The sequence below is a fragment of the Histoplasma capsulatum genome, genomic scaffold (assembly GCF_000149585.1).
Source record: "Histoplasma capsulatum NAm1 scaffold_1 genomic scaffold, whole genome shotgun sequence".
NCBI lineage: Eukaryota > Fungi > Ascomycota > Eurotiomycetes > Onygenales > Ajellomycetaceae > Histoplasma > Histoplasma mississippiense.
In genome coordinates, this window is record NW_001813982.1 from 2,210,052 (window position 1) to 2,220,351 (window position 10,300).

Genomic DNA, 10,300 nt, shown 5'->3' on the forward strand with positions numbered 1-10,300 from the left:
CACAATTGATCGCCATATACCGGGGCGAGTAATTACCTTATCACAACGGAACAAATATAAGCTACACAAAAGTCCGAGTCAATATGTTTGGGTGGTAGGAGGTTCACCCCTCAGCCGCCCTCGATTCCCGAGCAAATTCAAAGACGGAGCTAAATACGGGCGTATATCAGCATGGGGTTTGAGAGTTGTGCAAGAGAGCAACCGCAATGATCTTCCCATCGGTAGTCTCGTGTACGGCTACCTGCACATTGGAACTCTGCCAGTCGACTGGCCCTGTCACCGTCTACGGTTGTAGACGGCAAATTTCGTGAAACCAGCCCTCACAGGGCAAAGCAATTCCCAATATACAACGAATATCTCACTTTCTCACCAGCCCAGGCATCAGTCTTGTCGGATAAGCGTCTTGCCTGGGATGCCTTGCTAAAGCTACCTCTTTCACTAGCGCATAGGCTCAACTACTACGTTTTCGCATGGAATGAAGTCGGATTAGCACCACCATCGACGTTGGTGCTCGGTCCGACTCCTCCTCCGCCATGGACGATGGAAGAGGCAAACATCACAGATGCGGTGGTAATCATCCTGGCTGCGTCTGGAAAGATCGCAGTGGTGTTCGCTCACCAGTTGAAGTTTACGCAACCAGCAGGATCTCAGCCGCGGAAGATTATCGCCGTCACGAGCCAGACGTCCCGGGCATTTGTGGAGGCTACAGGGTTCCACGATCTAGTGTGTCCGTACGACGATATTGAAACTGAAGCAGCTCCGGATGTCCTCGCCAGTACTCTCGACACAAGCACTAAAGTGGTTGTGTGCAATTTCGGAGCTTAGGGTTCCTCCTTCAGGTCTTTGGTTATGGCGTTGAAACCATTGGCCAGAACGATTCTTCCCATTGGGATCGGGTCAGAGCCGACGCTGGCTACCCCAGAACGAATGCGCCAGAATATGGCTGAAAAACATTGCTCTTGGGATGGTTCAAGTCAACGCATCTGACATTTTTGAGGAGGCAGTGAAGAAAGTGGGAAGGAAGGAACTTGAAAAGAAATTCGCGAAAATCCTGGGTGAATTTTTGGATGTTGGAGGGATTCCTGGACTGTCTATGAAGATGCAGCAAGGAATGGGGGCTGTGGCGGAAGGGTGGGATGCCCTGTGTTCTGGAGACCCTGGGCCAGAAACCGGCTTGATGTTCAAAATAGACTGATATTTTTGTCGCGTCTTCCACTTTCAATGTTCAATGACGAATAAATAGGGCCGCTCGCTTCCTTTCAAGTTCCATAGCCCCTTGTAGATAGAGAGCTCTGCGGTACGGAGTACATCTGTTTCAATTAGCCAGACCGTTGGCGTTAGAACATGTGACCGGCCAAACCCTATCCATGGATGTTGCCCCTGGAGAATCCACGACGAGACTTCGATGCAAAACCTGGCTTTTCGCGGGTGGAGCTCAGTATATACAACAACTAGTGTGCTCTGGTTCTGAGGAAATTGGGATGTTCGACAACTATATACGGAGCAGTGCAACAAAGCCTTTGCACATAGAAGAAACTCATATTAGAAAACTGTATGCTATGCAAACGTGTTGTATAAGTTGATAGAGCCTCGAAAAGCTTTAGAGTTCGTTGACAGGGTTTGATTCGGTGAAGTTTGGCTATCGAGTTAGCTGTCAAGCCCCCGCCATTGCTGACGCGATGGTTGGAATCATTTGAGGCCTGGCATGGGGATTTCGATTGACACAGTGTGCAAATGAATTTTGTCCCAATTATGGAGTAGGGTTAGCTTGAGCTTTGATTCTATCAGTAGTTAAGCGAAAGTAAATCTGTGGCTCAACCTGTGGGATGGTTAATCTTCTCATTGTGCGATCGCTAGCTAACTTATCCATACCTAGGTATAGGGGTAATCACGTGCGGTGGAGGGCCATCTGGGCAACTAGTGCCCAACACAACCCTGGTGCTCAATCCTGGAATCGCACGCTGTGGCTGAACCATTGCCAGCGCTGCTAGTTCAGGCAAGGCCCACAAATAACTATGTCAAGCTGGCCACATACTATGTAGTGACAACAACTCCATCTTCGCACTGTGTGTTTAAATCCCTCCCCACCCGATTTACTCCTGTATACCTACCCGCTCAGTGCATCTCCATCGTTCGCCCTCACCATGTCTCTCCTGGAAGCCCGCGTCAAGACCGTTCTGTCTGGTGACACCCTCATCTTGACACATGTCATCAACCGCAGCCAGGAACGAACGCTGATCTTGGCCTATGTGTCCGCTCCGCGGTTACGAAGAGAGGGTGATGAGGTAAAATTTGATATTTCCCCTGGTTGTCCCTTGCATGGGTTCCTTGTTCAGCCGCTCGTCATGCCCCTCTGCGGTGTTTGATGGTTCTCTACTAACGAGTACTATTATTTTGCCCTCACGGTACAGCCATTTGCCTTCCAATCTAGAGAATTCCTACGCGAATTGCTTGTGGGCAAGGTCGTTAAGTTCCAGGTGCTCTACACCGTCCCCACCACGAAACGGGAATACGGCATCGTGAAACTTCATAATAACCAGGAATTGCCAGAGCTCTGCGTTGCGGAAGGATGGGTCAAAATGCGTGAGGATGCGGGCAAGCGGGAAGAGTCCGAGGATATTGTGGCGACGGTGGACAAACTGCGGGAACTTGAAAACCGTGCGCGGTCGGAATCAAAGGGCGTGTGGGCGTCGACTGGCGGGGAACTCGAAACTGCTTATGAAGTGCCAGATCCAAAGGCACTGATTGAGAGCGAAAAAGGGAACCAAATTGCTGCAGTTGTGGAAAGGGTACTTAGTGGTGACCGCCTGATCGTCCGGTTACTTGTTGCCCCGCATAAACATATCCAAACCTTGGTCGTGGTTGCTGGTATCCGGGCCCCGGCAACGAAACGAACGAACACAGACGGCACAGAACAACCGGGAGAACAGCTTGGAGAACAGGCTCAGCAATTTGTGGAACTCCGGCTACTCCAGAGAAAAGTCAAGATCTCGCTGCTTGGTGTGACGCCACAAAATCAACTCGTTGCCAGCGTCCTCCATCCTAATGGCAACATTGCTAAGTTCCTTCTCGAAGCTGGCCTGGCCCGATGCGCAGACCACCATTCTACTATGATCGGAAAGGACATGACTACTCTACGACAGGCCGAGAACGCCGCGAAAGAAGCGCGAAAAGGATTATTTATGAGCCACAACGCGCCCAAAGCTGGCGCTGGCGCTTCGCTAGCGGATTATGTTGTGACTCGAGTGTTTAGTGCAGACACCATTTTTGTTCGAACGAAGACCGGAAAGGATGAGAAGCGGATAAGTCTCAGCAGCGTCAGACATCCAAGAACATCCGACCCTAAGCAGGCACCTTTCATCTTAGAGGCTAAGGAATTTATGCGCAAGAAGCTCATTGGTAAACACGTCAAAGTAAAAATTGATGGAAAAAGACCCGCATCGGAAGGCTACGAGGAACGGGAGGTTGGTACGGTCATGTCTGGAAACACAAACATTGCATTGGCCCTCGTGCAGGCTGGTTACGCATCCGTCATCCGCCATCGCCGGGATGATGACGACCGGTCTCCTGAATACGATGATCTACTCCGCGCGGAAGAAGCAGCTCAGAAGGAGGGGAAAGGAATGTGGTCTACTAAGCCCCCAACCGTTAGAACGCCCCAGGACTACTCCGAGAATGTGCAAAAGGCGAAGATTCAGGCCTCCGTGCTCCAGCGGCAGAGGAAGGTGCCTGGTGTTGTTGATTTCGTAAAATCTGGCTCTCGCTTCACCATCCTACTTCCTAAAGATAATGCTAAGCTCACACTGGTCCTTTCCGGCATCCGGGCTCCCAGATCGGCGAGGAACCCAGGAGAGACTGGGGAGCCATTCGGGCAAGAAGCCCATGACTTCGCCTACCGAAGATGTATGCAACGCGACGTTGAAATCGACGTTGAGACGATTGACAAGGTCGGTGGATTCATCGGCAGTCTCTATATCAACAGAGAAAGTTTTTCCAAGATTCTTGTTGAAGAAGGCCTTGCGACTGTCCATGCCTATTCTGCTGAGCAAGGAGGTCACGCTGCAGAGCTGTTCGCAGCGGAGAAAAAAGCCAAAGAGGCACGAAAAGGCTTGTGGCATGATTGGGATCCAAGCAAGGATCTTGAGGAGGGCGAGACCGTTACCACGAACGGAAAGAATGGCGCAGAAGCCGGCGCAGACGCTCCCCAGCAGCGCAAAAAAGACTACCGCGATGTGATGGTCACGAATGTAGACGAAAATGGAAAGCTAAAGATCCAGCAAATCGGCGCCGGCACAACAGCCCTCACCGAGATGATGAGCGCGTTCCGAGCCTTCCACCTCAACAAGGCAAACGACACTGCTCTGAGCGGCCCACCCAAGGCCGGAGATCTAGTCGCGGCCAGGTTCACGGAGGACAACGAGTGGTACCGCGCAAAAATACGGAGAAACGACCGTGAAGCTAAAAAAGCCGACGTCGTTTACATCGACTACGGCAACTCCGAAACCGTTCCGTGGACCCGCCTCCGACCCCTCACGCAGCCGCAGTTTTCCGTGCAGAAAATTCGACCCCAAGCCACCGATACAGTTCTCTCCTTCTTGCAACTCCCCGCGTCTCCCGAATACCTCCGTGATGCTGTGGGATACCTTGGTGAACGGACATTGGATCGCCAATTAGTTGCGAACGTCGACTACACGGCGCCCGATGGGACATTGCATGTTACTCTGATGGACCCGTCCGAATCTAAGAGTCTGGAGCACAGCATTAATGCCGACGTGATCAGTGAGGGACTCGCGATGGTCCCGCGCAAGCTCAAGGAATGGGAACGGTCATCGACAGAGACGCTGGCGCATCTTGAGAAACTGCAAAACGAGGCAAAAGAGGGGCGCAAGGGCATGTGGGAATATGGAGATCTGACGGAGGACTAAAAATAGAGTAAAAAATGCTTTCTCTTTTAGATGATTGATCAATTTGGGGTGCTTAGGCTCCGAGGTATGTCGCGTGGCGTTGAAGCCCAATCAGATTTTAGTGACCGAGCTCCATCATGCAGAGGGAAAAAAAAAAAAAGAAAAGAAAAGAAAAGAAAAGAACAAGGAAAAGAAAAAGGAACAAAAGCTCTTAACTTTTGGAAAATGACCCGGTGGATAAAAATATACAGTCATAAACTTTCAATGGCGACAGGCATTTATTTGTATTGGCTTCGCTGTTGCATGTAGATTTTGACACCTAGTCAGTTTGCTTGAAACAACAGTCCTTCCAAAAGCAAATAACTACGGGCATCTTGACTCATCCAGCTATCCATCTCTTGCCTGTGAGGCCCCTGTGAGGCCTGTGAGGCTTCTGGGGCTTGTAAGGCTTGTAGGGCTTGTAGGGCTTGCCACAGGCGATGCTCGGGCACGGAGCTAGGATGTGCCGCCCGGAGCCGCAGCCGTATTATGTCCGTGACAACCGAGGCCTTGGGCTGAGTATTACCAATCCTTCCGCACTACGGCTAGTTGAGGACATCTCGAGGCTGAGACCCGCTGGAGCCGCCAACAAGGCCACCAGGGCTTGTTCTTTGCATCCTCGCCCTCATCCATATCGTTGCCCATCTTATTGTTTCCTTCGCTGACTGGCGAGATAGATTCCTCGCAGATACCCTTGCACAGAACTGCCGTGTTTGCTGTGTCTCTTGTCTGGAGAACGGCCGCCTTATACAAGAAACCCCTGATGCGATATACCCCAATAGAGGAATCATACACAAGAACATAGAAATCCAAGGAGGCAGAAACGGGGGACGAAGATAAAAAGAAAAGAAAAAAGATAATAGAAACTCCAGAATACCCCAACAACGAAAATAAATAAACATGACCCTCTCACGAACTGCCACCAGCCGATCCAACCACAGCCGGCACTCGATAAAAAGCTCTCATTCCCATCCCAAGTCACACTCACAGCTACAATCGCAGGAACTTCCCCCAGTCACCAAGACTGAGTCGTTCGAAGCGGCTGCTGCAAAGGCCAGCAAGGGAGAGGACAGTGGAGGTCCAGATCCGCTGCTGGGTTTCCTAAACCACCTATCACCGCAGCAGTCAGAAGCGCTGACAAGCTTCAAATTGGTCTTGAAGGAGGAACAACTATATACCGAAGCGCATGGTGGAGCTCGTGCCAGCCATGATGATTCTACTATGCTGTACGCACTGCCCACCTCATATTATCTATCCACAATGTTGGTGTTCTTTCTGTATGCCAAGGGGAGAAGGTGGTTATGGGGCATCTTTGTTGTATTATCCGGGGTTGTTTTCTCTTTGAAACCCCTACCAGGAGCAGTGAGGGAAAGGGGGGGGTTCTGACGCGAAAGATCCAATTGGCTGTCTACGATCTAACCGTTTTTCTCTTTTTTTGCTTTTGCCATGTCTGCAAATATAGGCGATTTCTTCGCGCGCGTAGATTCGACGTGCAGGGTGCCCTAGATCAGTTCCGGAACACAGAAGAATGGCGCAAGACGAATCAGATCGACGCGTTGTACCGGAATTTCGATATTGATTCATATGAAGATGCTCGCAGAGTGGTCAGCAACTGTTTTTTTTTTTTTTTTTTTTTTTTTTTGTTTCGTTTTTTTGTTTCATTTATCGGGTTTTCCCAAAACTCCGATCCCCCCTTCAATGTCGCCCTGTTAATTGAACTCCCCTGACTTTCAGGGTGACTGACGTCTGCCTTCTTTGTCTTTTTATCCAGTATCCTCAATGGACCGGCCGGCGAGATCGTCGTGGGATCCCCATATACGTTTACGTGATAAAGGACCTAAACAGCAAGAACATGGCAGCCTACTCGTCCAACGCCTCAGCGGGCAAAACATCCGCAACCCACACCTCCTCCAAAGTACCCCCACGATTACTCCGTCTCTTTGCCCTGTACGAGAACATGACCCAGTTTGTGCTACCGTTGTGCAGCGATCTGGGGCGTCCCCACCCTGAGACTCCAGTTGTGAACACGACGAATATCGTGGACATTTCAGGGGTGGGACTGAAGCAGTTTTGGAATTTGAAGGGTCATATGCAGGATGCGAGTGCCTTGGCGACAGCGCATTATCCGGAGACTTTGGACAGGATATTTGTATGTGGAAATTTGTTATTTTGTCGATCGGAGCTGTTGCTTTCGTTCATGCCTTTCTTCCTGTCCTTGTCTTTCTTTCTTTTTTGTCACATGCTGTTCCGCTCGACGTTGACTCCGTGCCTTGTAAGTTGGCGGTTTCGCCTATCTCAAAACGGACATACGGACATACGGATATACAAAAGCAGCCAGCACTTTCCTCCGAAAGGAAGGGGGAAAAAAAATTTTTTTTTCAGCGATACAATTGAAAGCGTAGAATCGAACTAACATAACAAAAACCGCAGATAATCGGAGCCCCCGTCTTCTTTCCTACCGTCTGGGGCTGGATCAAGCGCTGGTTCGACCCTGTGACAACGTCAAAGATCTTCATCCTATCCGCATCCGAAGTGAAATCCACCCTCAGCACCTTCATAGAACCCTGCAACATCCCAAAGCAGTTCGGAGGGGAGCTGGACTGGAATTGGGGCGACATGCCGTCACTCGATGAGCCGGCGAAAGAACTTGCAGGCATCTTGACACGCGTTGGAGAACGAGGTGTAAACGATGTCTCCGCCACAGGCCTCACCACGCCCGCCATCGGGGATACAAGGAGGGATTTCGTCAAGGGACCTGTCGTGTGGAATAGCGAAACTGCGGAGATTATGGGGAGTGTGGATGGGGCAGATCGGAGGAGGGCTATCACTCTTCCGATGAAGGAACATAACCTAGGTGATGACGGATTTAGAGCTAGAACTACAGGTGTTGAAGCGCTTGCTGAGAAAGGGGGAGTGGTGAATGGTGATGGGGGCGGAGCAAACACAGATTCGGCCACCGCGGCGGGCCTTGCTTCTGTGGAAGTGGACAATGAAAAGGTTCCTGTACCGGCGCCTGCACCGTCTAATAAAGTTTCGCCAACACTACGACTGCGTGAAAATCTCTAATGGTTATTTGTCAGCATCTTTTAGGCTGGATCGCGGGCGGTTTCTTTTTGCAGCGTGGTTACATCTTCTTTTTGGATCTTGCCTTTACCTGCCATCCCAGCCTTCTCTTCTTTTTTTTTTTTTTTTTCATTCTTAGATTCATTGGCCTTTTATGTTTGAGCTGTTTGCGTGTTGCAATTTCACCATTGCATGCTTTAATACATACCCTCACTCTGTTCATATCTTGTGAGATAGAATATATATATATATATATATATATATATAGGCTAACAAACTATTTTCTTTCTTTCTTCCATTCTTCCTTTGTTTTTTATCTGTTTCTTTTTGTTTTCTTTCAGTATTCACTCTGTTTTCTTCTTTATCCGGACAACAATTCCCACATCGTCTAATGTATGTTTCATTGGGGACTTTCTCTGACAACAGCCCCTTTCTTTGTGTAGAGTCGCTAAACGAGGCTGGGAGAAAGCGAATGACGTGATACCGACCACGATAGACAAATGCAGCGGCCCATTGATTCGTAGCACCACATCCCCATTTTTAAATTAGCATTTGGGACACTGGAGCTACAAATTGCCCAGATCCGTACCTCCGTCGCAGCATCCTGAGCGGTTTTGTCCCCTGGCGTGTGCTGCCCTTTATGTAATCCGCCGAGGCTCCTCCTGCGCCATCTCCACTCCCAGTCCTCCCAGTTCCTCCCAGTCCTCCCAGTCCTCCCAGTCCTCCTAGTCCCAGTCCCAGGCCTGGCGCTTCCACGGTTATCCCGGTCGCTGGCCCCAATCCCACGGTAACCGCCAAAGGGCTTCCAAGGCGGCGGCTGCAAAATCTTGGTTCACGGCACGCTAACCCCTTTCAGGCCCAGGCTCCGAATCAGGCAAGCGGCTGGCCCATGTTTCCTGTCCGCCCCGTGCTCAACGAACTAGCCGATATTTTCCCCTTTTCGCGTCTCCAGCTATTTTCTTCTTCTTCTTCTTCGTCGTCGTCTTCGTCTTTCTTGCACTTCCTGCCGTCACTACTGCGCCAATTCGAACCATTGGCCATTGTCCACCCTCTACCACCTTTCCCGCAGCTATGGCTGATGCTCCCTTGCCCAGAAAGCGCGGTCGCCCGCCAAAGCTCGACGCGACTGGGAACCCCGTCAAGAAGCCCGCTCAGAGCGATGGACCCCCGAGGAAACGAGGCAGACCACGCAAGAATCCCAGCGACACTCCTAAACAAGTCCCTGCCGGCCCAAAGAGAGGGCGCGGCAGGCCAAGGAAAGATGATCCGACGGCGCCTAGCAAAAAACCGCGACTGAGCACCGATGCAGCCGCGATTACGACCACCACTACCTCCTCCTCCTCCTCCTCCTCCAAACCGGCACCAACACCGTCCAAACGCGGCAGACCCAAGAAATCGGCTACGGAAGCGGCTGCCAAAGCTGTCAATGGTGCAGGGGCCGCCGGGTTTCTACTAGATAAGATAATTGGCATCTACTCGTTGGATTGTAAGGAGGTGGAGGACAATTGGCCGGACGACGCGGAGGAGATGGAGCTTACGATTACAAGGACGTCAGAGAGTCCCTTGGGGTTGATTGGCGGGTTCAATTTGGGTGTGATTCAGGGCACGATGCTGTTCGCGACAGACAAGCGTACGCTGGACAAATTCCGCGCCGTGATGAGCAAGCGTGGTCGTGTTGCTGGCGGAGCGCGCGGCGGCAATGGGGAAGGGGAGACCGGCAGCAGCCATGACGGAGACGATATCCCGCGTGCAGCGGGGCCCGCGCGCGTGAAAGATCTCCGCGTTTACTTCAGCTGGCGTGGGAGGTCGACAGGCGAGGGCGAAATCCACACGGAGGAGGGAACGTCGCCGCAGGATGGCTACCTCGTTTTCACGAGCAATGAAGCCATCACTTTCAATGGTGTGGCGGGCTTCCCTGCTCTTGGCGAAAAGTGCAAATTCAAGGGAACAAAGATTGACGATGACGCTGCTGATGCGCCGGAGCCGTGGACTTCGTTCTCTAGGAAGGCTGCTGAGGAAGCGGCTGTGAGTAGATGGGGGTGATACGCAATCGAAATAAAACGGATCCGTTGTTATATGTCTTTTTCTTTTCTTTTTTTTTGAGGTGGAGTCTTTGGCCTTTATTTTTATTCTTTTCCCTTCATTTTTGTTTTTGATACGGGTTTCTCTTTGATCCAGTTTAGTTTCAGCTCAGGAATGTATTTCCCTGAATCCCACGGCGTAGCGAAACAAAGTGCAACAACGAATTCTATCGATTCACGCAATCAAAGGGCTGAATTGGAGACTGGGGGTGA

At 50.9% G+C, this 10,300-nt stretch overlaps 4 protein-coding genes across 4 annotated transcripts in view; all 4 read left to right on the forward strand.

The window, feature by feature from the left end:
* HCAG_00645 (predicted protein) overlaps positions 1-1,195 on the forward strand; it is a gene marked incomplete at both ends in the record, with an annotated part of 2,783 nt that extends 1,588 nt beyond the window's left edge. The window contains 3 exons of the mRNA XM_001543549.1: positions 171-231; positions 450-723; positions 998-1,195. Of these exons, the coding sequence (XP_001543599.1) occupies positions 171-231; positions 450-723; positions 998-1,195 (533 nt within the window). The remainder of the gene's footprint in view (positions 1-170; positions 232-449; positions 724-997) is intronic.
* Positions 1,196-2,144: 949 nt separating this feature from the next.
* HCAG_00646 (conserved hypothetical protein) lies at positions 2,145-4,925 on the forward strand (the record flags this gene model as incomplete). Its single annotated transcript, XM_001543550.1, has 2 exons — positions 2,145-2,285; positions 2,412-4,925. 2 exons carry the CDS (start codon positions 2,145-2,147, stop codon positions 4,923-4,925), a joined length of 2,655 nt encoding a protein of 884 aa, XP_001543600.1.
* Positions 4,926-5,843: 918 nt separating this feature from the next.
* HCAG_00647 (conserved hypothetical protein) lies at positions 5,844-8,009 on the forward strand (the record flags this gene model as incomplete). Its single annotated transcript, XM_001543551.1, has 4 exons — positions 5,844-6,169; positions 6,406-6,547; positions 6,715-7,092; positions 7,374-8,009. 4 exons carry the CDS (start codon positions 5,844-5,846, stop codon positions 8,007-8,009), a joined length of 1,482 nt encoding a protein of 493 aa, XP_001543601.1.
* A 1,068-nt stretch (positions 8,010-9,077) lies between these two features.
* HCAG_00648 (predicted protein) lies at positions 9,078-10,049 on the forward strand (the record flags this gene model as incomplete). The annotated part of the gene is made up of 1 exon (XM_001543552.1): positions 9,078-10,049. The coding sequence occupies one exon, from the start codon at positions 9,078-9,080 to the stop codon at positions 10,047-10,049; it is 972 nt and encodes a 323-aa protein (XP_001543602.1).
* Between the last annotated feature and the right edge of the window lie 251 nt (positions 10,050-10,300).